Source organism: Prinia subflava, chromosome 5 (genome assembly GCF_021018805.1).
Source record: "Prinia subflava isolate CZ2003 ecotype Zambia chromosome 5, Cam_Psub_1.2, whole genome shotgun sequence".
Lineage (NCBI taxonomy): Eukaryota > Metazoa > Chordata > Aves > Passeriformes > Cisticolidae > Prinia > Prinia subflava.
In genome coordinates, this window is record NC_086251.1 from 32,462,560 (window position 1) to 32,484,352 (window position 21,793).

Here is a 21,793-nt window from a genome sequence, read left to right on the forward strand (position 1 = left end):
CCTTATCCAAGCAGAGGTTGGAGGGATCGTGTTAAGAGAGATTAAGAGCAAATATGTTCTATGAAGGACCTTGAAAATCACAACAGGTTAAAAGAGGGAGTGGAGAAACTCAGTGAATCTACAGCAGCATGATTTTGGGTTGAAAAGTTGTATTTCCTAACACAGAAAAGACTGTAGAAGACAAGAATCTAAGCAAGAGTTTCTGCTACATAGATGAATTGAAGATATATTGCCAAAAACCCCAAATCACTAACGTGCAGACATTAACCAAATACGAAGAACTGTTTGCAAGCAATTTTCTGTGGAAGGAACACATAGGAGTTGCATCCAGCCTGGTCTAGTGCAAGGTGTTCCTCCCATGGCAGAGGGGCTGGAATGAGATCATCTTTAAGGTCCCTTCCAACCCAAACCATTCTGAGTCTATAAAGACATACTAGATGCCACAATGATGAGCATGTTAGAAATATCCAGATAAGCACTGAACAGTTAAGCAAGTGTGTAATTAGTTACAGCATCTTAATTAAAAGTAGCTGAGCAAATCAATCCAGCTTATAGACAGTTGCTCTCTGTTCCTTCTCGTATTATTTACTGTCTAGTTTCATGATCCTGAGACCAAAAAAGGGGTGTGCTGCTGAAAAGATGGACTTGATAAGTGTTTTTGCTTGAAATTCTGATATGCCAGGATGTCAGATGACAGATGGTTTATTCACTTTAATAACTAATTTAGTTCATTAAGAACTTGAATTTGGTCCTTGGGTCCAAAAGTTCTTGAACTTTCTTTATGCTTCTTTGAATGCAGGATGTTTTTAGCAACACACAACATCTAGCCAAAGGGCAGTATTTGCCATAGAGTTGTGCCTATGTTACTCTGAGAGAAAAAATACCACAGACAAGGAAGAAAATACATCAGATAACGTGAATTTATTTCCAAGAGTAATAATATACATGTTGAACAGAAGTCCAGCTTTGTAAGACCAATCCTGAAGATCTAAAATAAGTGCTACTCTTCTGAACACACAAAGCTCTCATCAGACATAAATCTTATTTTCTATGATGCAGAATTATTTGTTATTTGTTAATGTATTTCAGCTCTGGGGCTATTGAAAATGTTACTTCATAAATACACAATTAATTTGTGATACACTGATTTAAAATACTAGAAAGAAAATTTCTGCCTCTAATTAAAAAGCAGATTAGATCTATTACAATCTATTACAATTAAGTAATTTCAGAGATGCATTGTTTCATGTCTGTAAGTATCACAGCCATTTATCCAGGTGTTAAATCTGGAAATAAAAGCAGACAATTTTTTAGTTATATAAGTATAAAGATACATATATATGTGTATATATATTTTTTAAAATATGTATACATATATATCTCTAAGAGAAGCATGCTATTGATGTGGCAAAAGTAATTGATCCAGTCGTAGATCTAATATTTTTATTTCGGCAATCTATAATGAAATTTTCATACATGCGTTGTTCAGGAAAGGACAGCTAGTGCAAATTCAACCATAAAAGCTGGATAACTGTAGTTATTGAAATAATTTAAAAGCAAATGAACATTTGAGATGTGTTGATCAGGAAACTTTAATCAAAGCAGACTGGGGATTTCTATGTATAACCTCTTTCACGAGACTAATCCCAAGGTCCTTTACAAAATAATGAAATTAGCAATGCAAATATTGATGAATCCGGTAGGTCAAACAAAGCAGTCCTTGCTCTTGAGAGTGCCACTGCTGTAAGTCAACAAACCAAGGGATTCCAGGTGCAAAAAAAGTGCAAGCCTCAAAGCCAGCCAAATGGGAGAGCTGGCTTTAAAGGCATGCTAGGTTTTTGGTAAGGATCAAAAAAAGTGTTGAAAACAGTTTTCAAGTCTTGGTTTTGCTTTCTATGTAATTGTTACATTTCATTGTGTCTATTTGCTCTAGGGCTTTTTTGCTTCTTGCAGACAATCTTTGACACATTCATGAATGTGCCAAATCTTTCCTGTAAGCTTGTGAATGAACAGGTGTATGGGCTTCAGAAGTTCCTGGGTTGCATACAGGTCATTTACTGTAGACACTGGTGCTTGAAGAAATGTTGTTCTTATATAAACAATTCCCAGACACTTGGGAAAAGTTAGCCATTTTCAAGTTTGCTCTTACAGTACTGTTTTATCTGCCCTTGAAAAGAGAAACTAAAGCTCCACAGATCACAGCTGAAGACAGGCTCAAAAGAAATGGGTGGTGATTTAACTTTTACAACTTATTCTTTCTGAGTGAAACTTGTTTAGGCATGCTGGGCCTTCATGAAAACCCTCTGCAGCTTCTTGAAAAGAATGTGAGGGGTGAGTGAGGAATAATATTTTCAGTCACAGTGTGTTATAAGACTTCTAAGACTTCTTTCTTTTTTTCCCTTTTGCATTGTTTCCTCTTTGTAAATTTTTCTTCCTCTTTCTTCCTCCCTGTTTAAGAAACCATTTGTGTGCATTTATCCAGCTCCAATATTTGTTCATTACTAATAACAAGATTTATTCAAACTGCAAATTCCAAGACTGAAATGATTAAGCCATTTGAAATTGTCCCAATAATTGGTCTCTAAATTTCTCAGCCATATTTTTGGTCATACTCGAAGTATTTATATTAGTACTTACAAGTTTTCATTTCAGATTCAATTAGTCATAGAGTCAGGCACAAAACTCCACCGTATGATTCATAACTAATCCAGATAGTGTAAATCAACCATTGAGAATTGTACAAATAAAAGTAGCTGAGCAGTAAAACTTGAAATCAGCTTGTTACAAAAAGCTTAACCCACAAATGGCCATACAGAATTGAGCTCCAAAGGACCTTGGGTGTGAGTGAAGGGAAACGTTTTTAAATTCTGAGGTCAATATTTTTTATCTTTTGCTTCTCTTATTAACCTCAAAAATGGAAATATCGTGATGTTTTAAAGTTTTCTTTACCAGTCTCCCTTGCAGCATCTCTAGCACTATTTTTGGCTGTTGACTGACTGTGAATCAGACAAGTGTGTTATGCCCCTTTGTTTTTACTTTGAGAATCTTTGATTTCTGTTGAAGTGTATATGAAGGCTGACAGTGACTCATAGCAGCCATAGCAATCCTGCCTTTGAGAAGTGCAGTGGTGCAGTGCAAATGTTCTGAAAAGGCTATGCATTCATGATAGGGTTTCAATTATAGATCACATTGCTACCCTTAGGGTCTGAAGTTCAGTGATATTAAAGATTTGAAAGATTTTTAAATTGCTCAGAATTTTAAAGGAAAAAACAATGTGAGGTGTATTCTCTGATTACAAAAATTATTTCCTAAGAATGAGTAAGAGACAAGACCAAGGCCAGAATTTTGTCCTCTCATCCAGATTTAAGGTCATTATCACAAATTCTCATATAATGATCTTCCCCACCACACTTCTTCTGAGGATCTGCATCACCATTTTGGAGTGTTGGCATGTATCATTCCAACACTCCAAAATGGTGATGCGGATCCAAGATGGGTTTCTGAGCCTGCTTCATGCACACACTTCTGAAGTTGTCTTTATTGCTTACATGCAGTGGTATCTTTTTGGAGGTTTTCACAAAATCACAAGAGTGCTTCTTTTCCTCATTGCTCTCTGTTTGCTGACACTGCCACAGAAAGCAAGCTGTGGGACCATGCACTATGTCACTCCAACAAAAACACCTTGAGATTTTAAAAGAAGTTTCCCATCTCTTCTGGTCTTAAGTGTCTTCTAAAATATCAAGCAAAGTCAACTTACAAGCCTGTTGAGAAACATTGATAAAAACATGAAGGGAAAACAGTTTCTGAGTTCACATACTTTAAAAGAGAACAAGTTGCGTATGAATCTGAAGATCCTATTCAAAGTCAGGAAGTTGATTGGGTTATTTTCCAAAAGCAAGAACCTGTAAACTTGAATCACATCAAGATGCGTGTTCTTTCCTTGAAGCAGCATTAAACAGCTGAGAATCAGTCACCTTACTTCAGCAGTGTTTTTGAGAGAATGGGAGTGAAGACAATATTAATTTTTAAGTAATGTGAGCACAAGAAATCTGATGCTAAACTGCCCATTTTGCTCCTGGGATTGTTTTGAGCTAATTCCCAAGGCATCCTTCTGAAAATGTATCCTTTGGACTAAAAAAACAAAAAGGCAAAACCCACTCTCTTGGACCCTACTGTTTTAGTTCCCTGTATGAATCTTCTGGTTTGATTTAGGAATGTGCTGCTTGGTTCCCATGTGCATTGTTGTTGTAGTATTTACTTTGGAAGGAAAAGTGAGTATACAGTTCACGCCTTAACCTTGTCGAGCTTTCCCCTTACCAGCTTGAACTGACACCATACGAATTCTGAAAGGAAAGGCCACAGCCAAAATTAATCATAAACATTAACCATAAAATATTACTCTTGACCCTACCAAGGGGCAGACCTCTAGGAATAACATCCTGCTCCTTAAGAAAATAACATCCCTCTCCAGCCGAGAGGTGCAGACGATCTCGTCTGTGCATGACGGACATGCTGACCTGTGCCTCGGGGTGCAACATCCGATCTCAGCTCAGAGGGTAATGTGCACTCCAGGCCTTGCCTTATGGAAGTCAAACACAGCCCTACATACAGGCTTTGGCACTTGTGTCCTCTGCCTGAAACCCATCCTGGCTGAGATTGTGCTGTAAGGTTTGGGTTTATGCAAAGACAGACTAAGGCTGAAGCTGGAAAATGTAAAGCTGCAACTTCCAGGCTGTTCTGACCTGAATGAATACTGTAGGTATACACTTCACATCATTGCACCAACAGTGAGCCCTGAGGGAAGGTTACAGTCTGTGGCTCCTTTGTAGCATTTCACTTGAATAGACCCTATGATAAGATTATTCCTAGAGGCACAGTCTATAGGTTATTGGAGAGCATATTTCCGCAGCTATCAGGCAGTATGCTGTTCATCTGCAAATTGAATTATTGGAGCCTCTCAAATCTGAAAACTCCAGAACCAAAACTAATTAATATTGCCAAATACTGGTTTTGTTTCGAGAAGAAATAATAAACCAAAGAAAAACTTATTTATTGCAAGTTACTGGAAATGAAACATAGGTGCCCAAATCAAGCAAGACCTGCAACATTGAATGAAGCATTCCCTAAACGGCATTAAAATATCTGGCATGTAATAATCAATCAGGTCACTTCCCAGGAGATGCTGGTTGTACTGACATTGATAGGGAGAGATTTCAGCAGCAAGCTGTTGAACTTGTCATTTCTGGTATTGCAGGCCTCCCTTAATTCAATCCCTTGCCAGCAAGAGTAAGATGTAAGTACCTCACTTTCCAGGGGTTCCCCTTAGCATAAACTCTTCAGTGTTACCTCAACAAGTGATTTTGGTCTTCCTTTTTCCAGCATGTCAACCTCAGATGGAAATCAAGCTGCTGTTGGGACAGGTTAAATGGGAAGAGAACTGGTGAGACAAAATGACATCATCCTAAATCGGTGCACTTACAATTGTTACAGAAGATTAAAAGATTTCCCTGGTAACCTTCATTTTTCTTTGTGGGAGAAAGTGGGGTTTGTTTCACCCATTGACTAATACTAATCAAAAAAATAAATTTCAGGCTTTTGCAATTAAATTATTACTTGTAAGAAGTTTGTGAGGTTAAAACTTCTCTGGGATTTTCATGCCACACTGAAGTACAGCTATGCCTTCTGTGAGTGAATTTGGCCGTTTTGGTAGAGCTGGTAGAGATTGTTGCTGTGTTATCTGCTGGATAAATACCTTGAAGTAAGTGAATATTTTCACAGGAATTGATCTGTGGTTGATTTGTACTTGTGTAGTCTATTTAGAGCTAACAAATGTAAACTGTACTCTATTCAGACGGCTCACTTCTGACAACACAGTACAAACTGAGAACACTCCTCCTTTCACACTAATGCCAGTCCATCTCTCCTGTTATTAATAAGCTATTTAGGCACATTCTGACAGCAGACTAGACCTCATCTTTGAGATCAGTACCTGACGCTCCTATTTCTTCACTCTTGCCCTCTGTTTCTTTTCACCATCCATCACACTGACTCTTACTTCCTATCCTCTCCTGTGAAATAGACACTACCTTCGTTTTTCATCAACAGTAAAACAGATCAAGGTGGTTCCATGTGTTGGTAAAGATAAATGTCGAGCCTAAAATCTTTCCTTGTGTGTCTTCCATTAAATCTCACTGTGTAGCATTTGTACACTTTTCAGCTATGACACACAAAGGCCAGTGTTGGAAAAGATTTTCAGGGTCTCATAACATCATGCCTTTATAGAAAACCAGTGTCCTTCTAGGAAATAAGTGCTTCTGCATTGAAATCAAATACCATTAAAACCTCCCTGTGTTTTTGACTTACTTGTCCAGTCTTTTCAAATGGCCCATTCTCATATGGCACAGGTTGTATATCATGTCAAGGAGAGGACTGGCAAAATGTGCCTTGGAATTATGCAAACATATTAATAATAGTAAAATAAGTGATAAATAAAGATTTTTTTTCCTCTGTAGTTATAGCAATGGTAAGGAAGAAAAGATGTGAAGATGCATTTGAATGATTCTTAATTGGGAGAGACTTTTGTTTTACCCAGCTTCTCTTGAGGTGAGTTAATTGCAAGTCTTCTCACTTATGCTTATGTGATAGAAAGACACAAACTTTTTTGGTGCATCTGTATATAATGTTTTGTCCCTGGTAATGAACTAAAATATTTGGTTCAGAAGGAAGGAATTTTTCTTTTGGCTTACAAAGGAGTTTGTTGCAAGAACTAAACTTACTTGTACAGGAGTAGGGGGCCTGCTGACTTCTGATAGTCCATCAAGGCTGACAGCTTAAGAAAACCTGCCAGGATAGCTGTTCTCTCAGTTAGCTGAGCAATGGCATTTTCATCACCAGACAAAGTTCAGAATTTCTTTCAGAGAAAAACCGACTTTTTGAACTTTCAGACTACTGAGCTGAGCACAGTGAAACCAATTGTTGAGACATCATGCATAGATCTAAAGGACAGATGGGTACAAACTATGCCAGAGATCATGATAAGACATTCAGCCTGCTTTTTTTTTCTATTTCCTTTTAACCATTGTTCTTGCTCTGCTGAATGTTCTGAGTCTTACTGTTTTTTCACCATTTCTCAATAGTAGTGTGTATACAAGATATCCTGTGAGAAACCTAAGACCAATTAAAGGCAGCTCTAAGATGAGTTCAACTCACATTCACAGAGCAATGTCCTCCTGGAACTTGAAGATCCAGACCAAAGGCAAGTTGGATACCTCTTGGATGTTATGGTTTCTCAGAAGCTTTCACTGGTGTTCATTCAGCAGCAGTTCTCCTTTCAGAAAGCATATTCTGTACAAAAAGAACACTAAAAAGCAACTCAGTGGTGAAATTAGAGATCTGCATAGATTACACTCCCAATGCAAAGGAATGGATTAGCTTAACTTTCAACTCCTGCTGTTTAATGTTGATTTAATATATTGTCTTGACTTTTAATAAGGTTATTGAAAGATAAAAGCATATAAGGAGCTGTGCCACAGATGCGACATTCAGAACTTCATACGCAAAATAAAAGAGACATTATAATAAAATGAAAATTGAATGTTGCTTGTATAAAATCTGGCTTTGTTTTGATGCATAAAAAAGCAAACACTCTTCCATACTGAGGTTTTCAAGAATGTCTTAAGTACACAATGCTTCTGATGCCACCCCAGTTGCCTATATATAGATCTGTCTTGTGTAAAGAATTTAAAAAGCATTAGAATGGAGAAATCAAAGAGACAATAAATTTTAAACCAATCTTATTGTCTGCAGCCTAAAGTGTTATTAAGATCAAAGTGGAGCAAACATCTGGCATTTGCCTTTCTGCAAAAATTAGATCAAATTACCTACCATAGGATTTAGATCCATTCAAAAAGTTATTTCCATTGTACATATAGTTTTCTTTCTCCTTTTTATTTGCTAAATCTAACTTAGCACCCAAATTCTAGCCTCTTCATTCATTTGAAGTTGAAACAAATTAACAACAAAAATGGAATCATGTTCCTCGTGAACATCTGTTTTGGAAGGAGCATTCGAGGTCCTTCAGATCCTAAAGAGAGAAGTTCAGCAAGACTTCATCCATTAAGTGTAATTGTCTAGAAATAAACTTAACTGAATACACAAAACCCTGTCCCCATCCTTAAAAACAAATTCTTGGTGACTGCTCCTGTAACTAGTATCGTTGCTGACTTTATTCCATACCAAGCACTCCTAAAGTGTATTATTAAGAAGCTTGGCACAGTGGCTGATAGTTTTATGTATAATCTTATCCAATCGACATTTTTCAGACTTCTAAATATATCTAATGCACACCTTGGGTTTTGCACCTTGTTTAGAGAGATAAATACAATTATGTTACATCTGTATAGCATGGCTTTTTTGATTCTCTGTATAGAATAGTGCACTAATACAAAGTTAAGACTGAGAGTGTCTCTTCTCTTAAATACAGAATGCAATGTGTCCTTACACCTCAAAAACTGAATTACAAAAGTTGAATTAAAAGAAAAACAATATTTTCTGCAAATTCATCATTATCATAAATCAAAAATCTCAGCAGTGCTCTATAGTGATGCCATACAGTGAAATTATGTTTAACGAATTTGAGTATTCTATCCCATATGAGCTGTAAATTACACGCTAATTCTTTACAATTGCTTTATTGCCAGAAACCTTATTGATATGACTAGACAGAATGGTAAGACACAGCTCTCAAATATTCTGGAGAGAGAGAGAGAGATTTTTTTTAACCTTTGTTCTTTTTTGCTCTTGTAATATGAACTGTAATATTACTTTTTTCCACAAGCATTCTTTAGAAAAGAAATGCAAATGCAGCAAATTCAAATTTTCTTTGCAGAACTTTTATTGTGAGTCAGTGTTGGTTTCCCATTTGATCCATCCCCAAGCTATGTGATCTACATCTGTACCACAGCAAGGAGGAGTTCTTGCTTATCACAGCCTAGAAGTTTGGGGGTTTTAATGCAATTGCAAATAATCTTTTTTACATAATACAGACTTTCTCATATCTTGCTCCTTGATTATTCAAAAAAAGAGTGGATTCTGAATTTTATTTTCAAAATTTAGAAAGTAATAAGAAAGGGAGCAAGTGACAGTTAAAATTTCTGTACTCCTCCACTCAGACCTGTGAAAGCTAGAAGAATTCAGGCAGCCAGAAGCCACACATTGAGAAAGGGCACCTTAAAGTCATCAGTTACATTCTCAGGCAGGCAGTGCAGATAGGCTTCAGATGTATTTATGCAGATGTATTACAAGGTAGCATCAAAAATCTGCACTGGGATTCTTTGTGATACTTGTGCATTGCTGGGAATTCCTGGTTTCAGTCTCAGCTGATAAAAAAGAATAAATCTGATGGTTATTAAAAATATGAACCAGTGATAGCTCCATTGTTTTTGGCTAAATACAAATACACGTTAAATTTTTACACCTTTAAATGATACAGCTCTCCCCCTTGGTTAGTGCATTGCAACCATCCAGGTAAGCAGGACAACTCAGAAAAAATTGCAGACGTTCTTCTGCCAAAATTGACTATTGTATTTCAGTAACTAATGAAGTGATTTGTAAGGCAGGTCTGAGTTATTTGGAGTGAATAAGATCTAAGCTTTTTCACTTGGTTGTTCTCCTTCAGGAAAACTATTGGAACTAAAACCTGTAGCTTTACATCTACAGTGGAAAAGGAACATCAGTCCTCAGGTGTGCGGTTCTAATTCTCCTTTCTGTTTTTGTTTGTTTTGTTTGGGGTGGGGTTTTTGTCTGGTTGGGGTCTGGGGTTTTTTCGTTCGGTTTGGGTTGGTTTTTTTTCGCTCAGGAGAAGGTAAATTACAAGGTGAAGCTAGCAGGTCATTTTTGCAAAGGCAAGGTGGCTGTTCCCGGGCAGGCGCGGCTGGTGGCAGGAGCTGGAGCAGAGCTGGTGCTGTGTGTCCAGCTGTCCCAGCTGTACCTGCTGTGCACATGTGCTGCTCAGATGGGAGCACGCGCTCGCAGGCCAGTGCTGTTGCGGTGCCCCAGCCGCACGGCGCGAATCAGCGGCGCGGCACATGGAGCACACAGGAACCCCCACGGAGACCAGCCTGCCTCGCTGGGGACAGGGAGAAGGGTGGCCTTGTTTCCATCTGCATCTCTGGCAGCAGGTTAGGGTGTGCGAATTCTCTCTCTCTTACCTTCTTTGGATCAGTGTGACTAACTATAAAGCACAAGGCAGGTGTCTGCAATTCAAAGCTGCTATGTAGGACAAATATAAATTATAATGAAATTATATGTTACTATATAAATAGTGAGACATGGTACTGTGGAGCACTAGAAAGCTAAGCCCAGGAGCTTTTTCTCTGGTTTAGTTATTCAAATAAAGATACATATGCACAAATTCTCAAGGAAACTTATTCTGCTCAACTGTGCCCAAAAAGTGAATTACCTTCCAAAAATAATGATTCTTAGCTAATTTTATTATCTTTTCAGTAAGTTTTAGAAGCATGGCAAAGCTAGATGTGAAGGAAGACTAAATCAAAAGGGGTGGAAAGTTTGAAGAAATCTGTTCTCTCTGATTGCAGTCCGTCCTTAACCCGGCCTTGAACGTGTGCTGCCAGCAGTGACAAATCTTCCTGTTCTTTTTTTATAATTGATTTTCATCTCCTCTGTCCCTATTTGCTTGTAAAATGCTGTATTGTAAAGGTGTTCCTTATTTTTTTTTTCGAGAAGTGGGACTAAACTGCTAGCTAGACATGAAACTGAGATAAGACGTAAGGCAGGCAGGCTAACTCTAGCTTTAACTCTACAACAATTCAAGGCTGATTTATATTTTGAACTGCCACTGTATGGTTTACAAGGAGAAAAGTGTGAGTAAAGATTGATATTCTCCTTCTATAAATTGTGGGAGGGTGTGGGGGAAGTGACAGATATCATTTAAAAACCTTATTGAAGTAGCCGTGTTGAATGATGGTGCCATTGCTTGTCTCTATGTCTTATTGCCATAATGTAAAGCCTTTTATAATTAGAAGAACCACAGAAGTCAGGATAAAGTACAACAGATTCAGAAAGAGCTGGAAACTTAAGGAAGTGGGAAAAAAAAAGACAAACCAAAAACCCACAAAAAAACCAGAAAACAAACAACAATAGACACAGGCTGGAGAAGATATTTTATTTATTTGTTACTAGTAGTTAAAATGATGTACAAAACGCTGGGAAGAAAAAACTCCAATTCTATTCAGTTACAAAATAATTAAAACTTCATTTTAAACCAAGTTTTGCTTTGTGAGACCGAGCATGAAAATACTGCAGCCTTGGGTTATATAGTCCATTGTTTTTAGAATAAAGCAAACATTTAAATACATATTCTGGTTGATATTAAATATCTCATATAATTGTAAGTAAGCAGAACTTTCTTACTCTCGGGCAATAACTAGGAATTCATAGAAGTTCTTTGTATAAAATTTACATGGGTGAGGGGAATCTGCCTCAGGGGGAGTTACATCATGATCTATGCACAGGCAGTTCTAGAACATAAAGATTCGGAATACTTCTGGCAATTTGCCTTGAGAATTCTGGACGAAACTTAAAGGAGTCACTAAGGTTTGAAGCTTTGCTAAACAGCTAAGGGGTTAGGGACATAGCAGTCTCTGTCAAAGAAAATGTGAATTTTACTGTCAACTTTACATGGAAAAAAAAATCGTAAGGTGTTGCCATTTCTTGAACAGAAACTTAAGCTAGTACAAAATTTCCAGCAATGACTGAGGTTGGCCCTTTCCCCCGGAAAAAAGCAACAAACCAAAGAAGTAATTTAAAGGAAAACATTCCCTGCCTATTATCAGTGAAAGAGAATTTGAATTAATAATAACATTAAATATCAATATCTTTCTGTTTAACTATTCACATTCCACACAGTGGAAACCTACCTCCTATAATTCCAGATTTTAAAACTGGATTTTAAAATCCATGAAGACGTGTCAAACTGCTGAGTGAGAGCACACCAAATGAAATGCATTTTAATACCACTAATCGAGTTGTAATCACTTAAGTTTACTAACACAAACCTCACAGCAGTGGATTTTAGAGCAAAAATAGATGAGTTGTAGAGATGCAGGATATCACCAATAAATGTGTGATGCACCATATAACAGGTGAGACAATTGATAAAATGAGGCCACATAGGACACATCTGCGACATGCCACTCATCATATATCTTCCCCTTTGGGCATGTTACTAAGGAGAGAATTGTCTTCCTTAACATTCTACGGCAAGAAATGATGTCAAAATAATCACCTTGTGGCTGAGAGAGGCATCTGGTGTGACAGAGAACAGTTGTACTGATAGTGGATGCTAGAGAATATTGCTCAGTGGGGAAACTGAGTCCTGCAGTCTCAAAGACTCCTCATACAGTAAGTGTGGATCATCAAGTGCTCAGGATAGCAAGGGCAACGTGCATGGATGGGCTGCCTCTATGGTCCAGTCCCCAGGACACACCTCATTAAACTAACTTTTTTGTAGGACCTTCTGTGCTCTTGCCAAACTTTACAGCCCTGATCAATTTTAAACTCCTAAGCCTGAAGGAAAGAAAAGACAAGATAACCTCACAGGTGAGAGTCATCGAGCTGCTAGAAGTAGTGTCCCCTTTTTCTTTTTTTCCCCCAAATGAGAGGGGCAGTCAGTCCTAAGTTTTCAGGAAATTCTCTTTACTTACTCCAAATCCAGTTTAAATGCAAGTCTGTGGTAAAAGATATAAAAAGAGGATCATTGCTGGCAAAGTTCTGCATCTCTGTTTCAACAAACTGCATGCCTGTGGCAAAGCTAAAATAACAATAACAATGCAATGTTTACTAGTCATGAATGTCGTGTCTTTTGTCTCTTGTGTGGTTATTGCATTTGCAGTCACATGATGCTTGTTTTAATTTTTGCTCTGCTCTTTATGTACTAAATTACTGCCATTCTGTACTTGATCTTGGTTAGCAAGATTTTTGTGCTGTGGTTATGTATGTGTGTGAAAAAGAGGAGTTTGGATACACACAATGAAGTAGGCACCCTCATTGCATGTATGTATAGATACCACTGCCTAAAAGATACTGCATATACATATACATGTAGATATGAAGAATAACTGATATCAGAAATAAAAGACGTCAAATGGATCTAGTGGCATAAGAGTGCGTTTTTGGTTTAGAGAGCCATCAGAATTCAGAAGTATATTTATAGCCTTGTATATAGTTTCTTTTTAATTTATGTAATATATGACTAGGTATATAAATTAAAGCAAAACGTAAACAGAAGACAGTATCTCTTCCTCCGTGTTTTCCTATTTATGTATCTTTCCTTTTTCTACTCCCTTTTGTACTCTCCCTGTCTACTTGCTTTGACCTTTTGCTTTCTAAGTTGCTGTAGATCTGTTTCCAATCCACCTATATTGACTTTTCAGCACTCCCACATCCCCCCATTGCTCTCCAGACATGGCTTTTGGATTACAGCTACTTTTTTGGAGAAGTGTGTTACAGACTCCCAACACAGCTTCTATTTTCAGTGACGGCTGTGCTACACTTTAAATTGCTCTTCATCTATTTCTTATAAAAGAATAGATTCATGCTTTGAAATATATTGTCCTCTCACTTTGATGTTTCACATAATACAGTAAAAGCAAATAGCACAAGGTGAACATTCGCAAAAGCCACAGCTCCACTTTCCCAGCAAGCGGCAAAAATGTGAATATACATATGAATTAGGAAACCTAGTTCATGACTATGGGTAATTAAGGGTTTTTTAATGTCGCATACCCCTGCTCCTTTTTTTTGTTTGTTTCTGTGGTGAACATTCATGCATTTGCTCACCCATATCCATTTTCTCCCTTACACACACACACAGAGACATGCATGCCCTTTCCTTACATTAGTTTTTTCTTTCTTTGGGGGGTTTTGCTTGTTTAGGTCATTCACTAGGTCCCTTTCGGTTTTGCCCAGCCTTGAAGGTAGGCCAGTTCATGCCACTCACTCTCACCCTGGCAGTGATTGCGTACAGTCAAGAGTGCAATTGCTACTTTTTCTCAGTTTAGTCCAAGTCAATCGATATACACCGGCACTCCTTAACTCGGGTGATCCTTTTCTTCTTCCTTGGGGGCTGAAGCTCGGGGCAATTGAGTGTAACAGTCATGGTGGTGAATTTCTTGGGCTTGCAGAAGGAACAAGACTGGAAGGAGCCTTCTTCTTTACGGACATGCCTGGGGATATAGAAGGAATTGCACTGGCCGTAGCAGAACCTGTTGATGATGGTGCGACTGTTGCAGCCTTCTTCGTGGATAGTTTGTTTGAGGGGTTGGGTTTTACACCAATCCCGCTTTAGGTACTTGCGCTCGGTGATGTGCAACGCCTCCTGGCTGGACTCCAGCACCTCTTCAGCAGGCATCGAGGTGCCCTTCCCTCGCTCTCGATGCCTGGAGCCTGACTGCTGCTGCGTCTGCATTTGCTCTGAATCGTTGGGCTGATCCTTGACAGGAGGAGGGATAGCACCTTGAGATCCACGATTCCTCTTTCTTCCTTCGGCTGCTGGTAGCAGAAATCCCATCAGAAGAAGCAAGGCACCGACGGCACACAGTGTGCGGACCATCCTGTATGAAGGAAGTTGAGGAAATAAAGCACAGTTGAGGACTTCAGATATCAACAGGAGCCAGGTATGCAGTAATTTTCAGTTCCATAAAAGAAACATGTGCACACTTATTAAAAATCAACATTCAAGCCTGTACCAGCTGGAAAGCTGTTTCCAAATTACCAAGTGATAAAAGCTTTCAAATAGAGTCATTGAAAGTAAGCCCAAACAGAATTTTGTTTGTGTGTCTTCCATCGTTTTTCAACTCTTTTCTCCATGTGCATTTCTCCTGGTTCTCTTTCCCTTCTTACAGCCCACTGACACGCAGGAAGATTGCTCCTGACTTACACCAGTGGAAGAACAAATTTTACATTCCACAACAATTCATTTACATGACACAACTATCTACAATACCAGACGGCTAAAGTCTTTGTCTCAGCAGATTAGTCTAGATTTCTGTTGTTTAATCAAAGAAACTTTATACAGCTCCTTGTATAATGCACATCCAGTATATAATGTATACACTCTGTACAGCTGTAGCCTGTTTTACAGCTTCCCAACCTCTGTCACACTGCACCTCTAAAGTCCAATGTATCTGAGTGTAATGATGCTTAAGCTGAGGGATGTGCAACAAGTCAGGCAACCAACATGAAAGAATATTTAGGTACAGGTTAAAAGAGAACATTTCAAACTACACCTTCTCGCACGTTACTATGAATCCTTGGTAGAAGAAATACAGATGCAATCACAGTGCTAAGAATTTTTCGGATCCCTAAATATTATTCATTTTACACAGGATGATGTTGTCGCAGGACAGAATTTTCTAAATGATATTAAATATCATAGAGTTTGTGCACACAAAAAAGACTACTTCAGGAGGTGCAGTTGAGATGATCAGGTCCTTGAAAACTGTATGGCTGCTCCAAACCTAATTATTGCCTTTTGTTTCCCCCCTTATTCCACCAGTTCTGCTGCTTCCCAAATCTCTGAATTCTTAAGGCTGTTCAGTCAGCTTAAAACACCAACCAGCATGGAAGAAACTCATGAGCCTCACACTTCCCCCTTCCAGAAGTACCATGGTCTCTTTCCTTTTTCTGAAAGGAGCTATGTGGTAGCAAGACAGACAGATGAGGGAATAAGACTCTGAGGGACCCTCCCCATGGAAGCATGGAAGCAGGCACCAGAAATGAGCAACTAATTGCAAAAAAACATGGTAAAACACTAACACTGTGAAGAGGCACAGGCACTAAAAAGGAAAAGGACTCTGAACAAAAAATGCTGAGGAAGTAATTATTTTCTATCTGGTTGGAGTGCTGCAGTTGTATCCCTTATTTGACTTGCTTTATCAGTATGGAAAAAAAACAGTGTTTGAATTGAAGAGTCCTGCTTGTGTTACTACCCCAGAAACATGTGAAACCATGGGCACCGTCCTGGACGGCTTCATCCGCTCTGCCTCAGACCACACAGCTAGGCAGGAAAGCAGCCAAATGCCAATGCTGTGAGGGCCACCTAGAGACTCAGCAGAGCTCAGGGTAAGTGCTATTTGCTGTAAAAGATAACTGCTAATTTCTCAGTTATTAGGTCTTTCCAGTCACATGGAGGAAATAAATGTTATGCTGTTCAAACAGCCTTTCCCATCAACTGGATTGGGAGAGGAATTCCTGAAGTAAAAAAGTGTCATGGAGGTCCTATTACATTCAAGGAGTTGCTTGTGGATCTAATATTTTTAGTGTTTGTCTGCAGACTGTTAGAGCACCTAGAGTTCCTGATATATCATAGATGTATGCATTCATTTCAGTAACCTGTGTACCACCGTGTCCTGTGTTTGGCAGAAGCTTCATGCCTTGAGGAACGGGTGTAAGAATGACACAATTGCTGACTCCAACAGACAATTTGGAAGGGCTGCTGTTAGTATCTAAATGAAATATGGTATGGAACACCCAATTTTAATAATCTCAAGGCTTTGACACAGACAAAAATAAGTTGGAAATTCCAATTAAGGAATAATGCAGTATAATTCCAAATGTCAGCCTGGACTTCACACTTGCTGTTTTTCCTCACCTCTATTACAACCTCAATATTATTTACACGTTTCATTTCAATTTTGTCTTAAAAATAAGTTTTCAAAGAATGATTAACTATTGGTTATTCCCTCAAGACATCAGAATGATTTCTTCCAGAACTCTTCTTATTTCTCTGGCGACTGTCTAGTCACCAGTATTTTAATATGCACTTTATTTACTCAACATGGTGCCAGAGTCTTAAAAAAAAAAAGTGATTGCATGAAGTTGAAAATAAATTGCTAGGTTGTAAGCAGTGCCAGAAAACTTCAGGTGTTTATTTTATTTAGTGTTCCACAACTTGGATGAGGTTCCAGCAACATTCCTGGGCTACTTTTATTTTTAAAACTGATTACCTCCACATTGTTTTCTTTTTTTTTTTTTTTCCCCCATAGATGTGCAGTGACACAGCAAGGTCTAGTCCTATGAAAATAGGGTGTACTCTGGGATGGGAATTTGGGGAAAATTTCATAGTAGTATGTAAGGTCTACATCCCAGATTCGCGCAACTTTATTAAGCATATGCTTATCCCTAAGGAAATGCAAGCATGTGTTTCAATGTAATCCCAAACTGGGAGGAAGGTAATTTTTCACTGGGTTGGTTTCCAGCCCTAAAGGTGCAGCTGCATTACATGCTCATAAAAGAAATTGTAACTCAAATGAAAATTGGCCACTCAGCAGAAACATTTGTTATGGTCACTCCCAAAACACAAATCTAAAAGTAATTCAGTAATTTAGGGATAAATACAGGTTAAATACAGAAGGGGTATGTGAACTGAAAGATCCCCATGGCAGCTAGGCGGGATCTTTTTTTAATAACTGATTAAAATTTTAGTTTAAAATTAAGATTTTAATTTTTAAACTGTAAAATACAAAGGAAAATTAGGTGATATCCCTCATGAAGGAAAGCAGCCAAAATACAGTATGGGCACCCTGCAGCACCTCTGGTCCCAGGACAATCAATGCTTTTGCTTATGAGAGAAGATTACACCTTTGCTTACATTAGGAATATGGGTTAGTTGTGAATGTTTCCTTAACAGGTTGTTTTATTACTGAAGAAAGTGGAACACAGAAGAGGATAGTAGCAGTAACAAAGATCAATGTTACCATATCCAAAGTTTTACTGGAGAGAAATCTCTCCTGAAGTAAATGCTTTTTCTCCTCTTACAGTCATAATTCTGTAGAAGTAATAGCTCTGCAGCTGTGAGAATCAGGCTGTAAAAGCTTAAATTCCACGTTTCTGCAAAATTTTCTTTACTTGATACTAACTGGCTGTTACTAGAAATCCTTTTGAGAATTCATTTGAGAATCCTTTGAACAAACAGATAACCATAACCAAAATGATAAATTCCCTCATTTCATTCAGATCCAGAGAGATATGATAGAATTAATATTTATTTTTTAAAAGTAACACAATACTCCGAAACTCTATTCTTTCCATGTTTTACTCTGAGTTCCACGTTTCATCATCTGTAAGCTCTTAGTCCCAAAGCCAAAAGAAGTTTTATTGCTGACTTCAAACAGGAGCAGAATTGGGCCCTAACATTCATATCACTTCATATGTGGTTTATCTAGAGCCTGAGATCTTATCATCTAAAACAGATTAATAAATGTGTGGATTAATACTAGCAACTATTGAGAGAGAAATGTCAATGCTTTCAGGTTTACTATTTCATATAATTAAGCTGTAATTTTTCTCATTAATACATTTTCTGCTATGAATTAAGGATCTCCACATGTCAGTTTATAGACAGAATTTCCCTGTGAGTTCATAGGCAGAGTCAGAAAGTTGCTACTGACATTTTTAGCACAACACAGCTTGTTTAAAAGATCTGGATGGAAACCTGGTTGAAATATACAGCAAAGTTGTCACAGATCTTAACAGGCCTGTAAGTTCATCTGTAAACCCCTTTTACTAAGAAAATATTATGATGAGCCATGGACTCCTGTGCTTCACAGAAAACATGAAAAATAATCTGATGTAGAACTAAAAAAAACCCAAACCCAATTTTTTGGTGGACTTCAAATACAAGCCCAAGAAAGACACAAAACACAATCCCTTTGACGACTTCGAAAATAGAAGTGGTTTATGTCCCAAAGGATCAGAATAATTTTATGCCTCACATATTACATCTGAATTACAGAAACACTCTTATGTAATGTTTTCATAGTTCATAGATCTGTGTTTTTAAATATTTTTTGAAAAGCATGGTAATGGCAGTTCCCAGAGAACTGTATTTAAAAAAAAAAAAAATCAAGACAGAAAACTAACATCTGTGATTCATAGAATTTGGATACATTTACATTTCAGAAAATTTCTTCTTGAGAGTCATAGACATAGGGGGTTTTGAGACACATAAGGGGTGTAGGCAGCAAATTTAAAACAAACAAACAAACCAACCCTTGAAACCTTGGGAATTCCCCGTTTAAGAAACTATTTTTCTGCAGGACATCCTATGGGACCCCAGGGCAGCTGAACATCATGGTGGGCATGGCTGGTACCAAACCCGAGTTTGCCTCGCCTGACAGCTCCCCGCTTCCTAGGGCCAAACTCCTTCCAGACGCATTTCCTCATGGAACCCTACAACAACCGGAATAGCCTTGCTCCTCTCTCTGCACTGCCGTGCGTGCTGAGGAGTCTTCAGCAGAAGCCACGCACTTCTGGGTAGCATTGCCGAGAGAAAAATAAATGCTTTAGCACAGCTTGGCACTAAATGCTAAAGAAGAGCAGAGAGCTACGGTCATCCGTGCCTTTTATCACTTCCACTCAGCCCCGCGCACGCTGGCTGGTTATTCCCGGGCTTGCTGGGCTCAGAGAGGAGCGGGGCAGGAGCAAAGCGCTTCTGCAGCTCACGAGGCGCCGGGCTGGGCTCAGAGGCAGCTGAGGTTCGGGGGTACCATTGGCACTGCACCCAAAAGTCGCCGCTCACAAAACGCTGAGTAAACCCGGCGTCCTGTCAGCAGCAGGGAGAGCCAAACCCGCGCTGGTGCCTCAGAGGCTCCACCTAAGGAGAAGGAGGTTTCCCCAGCGGGTCTCGCTTGCCATTCTTTGGCCGAGAGGAGCCACGAGTGGGACACCAGGAGCGAGGCCGCAGCCGATGCCCGGGGAGGGCCGCTGCGGCTCAGCACGGCGGGCCGGGGGCCGCGCACCCCCGCACGGCGGCCGGGCAGGAGCGCCCCGCCGCCCCAAGCCGGGCTTATCGCTGAGCGCAGCCGGGCTGCGCCGCGGGGATCGCCGGCGGCCACAGGGACCGCAGGCTCGGTTTGGCTTGGCACGGCCCGGAGCCACTCGGCACGGCTCCTCGGGGTGTGGACGCTCCTGGCGGCGCCTGGCGACACCGAGCGGCTCTCCCCACGGGGCACGGCCGCCGTCTAGGCTAACCCGCCGGAGGACGAGCGCGCTGAAGGGACTGCCAAGGCCCGGAGGGTCGCATTGAAACGGACGGGGCAAGCAAGCTGGCGTCCTCCGGGAAGGAAAGCCCTGCCCAAGCTGCGCCGCTGGCCCCGGGCCGGGAGGAGCGCGGCCCGTCCGCGCTGCGGGGAGATCCCCGCGGCCGGGCCGAGGGACTGGCAGCCGGCTAAGGGCAGCGCTGGCCCACGGACGCACGGAGCCGTCGGCTCGACAAAACCCGCGGGGCTCCGAGTCAGGTGGGAGCGCTGGGCGGAGAGACGGCGGAGAGACGGCGGAGGTGGCCGAGCGCAGCGGTGGAGCCGCGTCCCGCCCGCTCCGGTCCCGCCCGAGGCTGCTCGGTGAGGGACGCGCCAGGCTGCCCACGGGCGCGCTGCCGGTGCGGGGCCTCCGCACCCGAGCCCGCTGCACACACCGAGCCTGCCGGGCGGCACGCACCCCGCCCCGGAGCTCCCGAGGTACCGGGAGCACGCTCCTCCCGGGAGCAGAGGCTTGCAAAGGCGGGCCGGGACAGAGCCGGGGGCCGAGCGGCCTCATAGAGGGCAGCTCGGCGGGACGGGACGAGATAGGATGGGGCTGGCACCTGGGGATCTGCCCCCGCCCCGCTCCGTGCAGAGGCCGGGCCGGGATTTTTCCGTGTCTCGGGTGGGCGCCGAATCCAATTTGTCGGGAGTGATGCTGTAGGCGGAGATGAGAGGCAGAGCTAACGGGGTTTTGCAGTGCCCGTGGTTGTGAGGGGAAAGAGATGTAACGGCGCCCTAATTCCCGACACTGCGGCGGCGCCTCACTCCCGCAGACGGGAGCGACGGGCGTCACGCTCTGCAAAACCGAGCCGCCTTGGAGTTTTGCTAGACACCGGTGAACGGCTCCTTCCCTTGCCCCTCTCTGAAGGTAGGATAGAGAGCCTAAAGCTTTGCCTCCCACAGAGACTGGGCGAGCTCGGCAGCCGCCGGAGCCCCTTGCGCCCCGCTGTAGGTGCGCGCAGCGCGGCGCGTCCCGGCTCAGCCCGGCTCACCTGCGGCTCCTCGGCGGGCTCGGCTCCGTGCCGGCGGCTCCTCGGCGTGGCCTGGGGCTCTGCGGGGCTCTGCCCGCTGGGTCACTCGGTGGAGCGGGAGCCCGAAGCTACCCGGGAGTCCATAGAGAGAGAGTGTCGGATCCTGCCTACAAATTGCAGCAGCGCCGCGCTGTCTCCCATTTAAATGTCTGCCAGCTGAGAGCTGCTCTCCAAGCCCCTCCAGATCATTGGACAAGCGCCTCCAAAGCCCGTGTTATCCGCCCCTTTTAACACTTCCATAAACTTCCACCAGGGAAAGCTTTCAGTCATCCAGATAAAACACTCGACTACTTTCCTGTCTTCAGAGAATCGGTGCTAAAGGTCACCACCCTAAGGAATTGTTCCTGGAATGCACAGAAAATTCACATTTTCCATCCCCATTAAAGTATGACAGTTAAGAAGAATTAAATCCTACCCGCCTCCCACCGCCTCCGCCGCCCTTCCGCGCACGCTGGGCGCTGCCGTGCCCGTGAGGCGGCCGGGGAGCGGGCCCGCTGCGGGGAGCCCCTGGCCGGCCGGCCTGGGCGGGAGGGGAGAGGGAGGCGGCCACCTTTGCGGCGCTGCCTCTTACAGATTCGCTTTCTGAGGTTCTGCACTATGCCGGGAATTTCGCAGCTTTGGAAACAAACAAACAAACAAAAAACCCAAATACACACCACACCA

The 21,793-nt window shown here is 41.4% G+C and overlaps 1 protein-coding gene across 1 annotated transcript; it reads right to left on the reverse strand.

The window, feature by feature from the left end:
- Positions 1 to 11,168: 11,168 nt before the first annotated feature.
- GREM1 (gremlin 1, DAN family BMP antagonist) lies at positions 11,169 to 21,553 on the reverse strand. Its single transcript, XM_063398810.1, has 2 exons — positions 21,092 to 21,553; positions 11,169 to 14,630 (listed from the first exon to the last, which is right to left on the reverse strand). Exon 2 carries the CDS (start codon positions 14,627 to 14,629, stop codon positions 14,075 to 14,077), a length of 555 nt encoding a protein of 184 aa, XP_063254880.1. The 5' UTR covers position 14,630; positions 21,092 to 21,553; the 3' UTR covers positions 11,169 to 14,074.
- Positions 21,554 to 21,793: the final 240 nt, after the last annotated feature.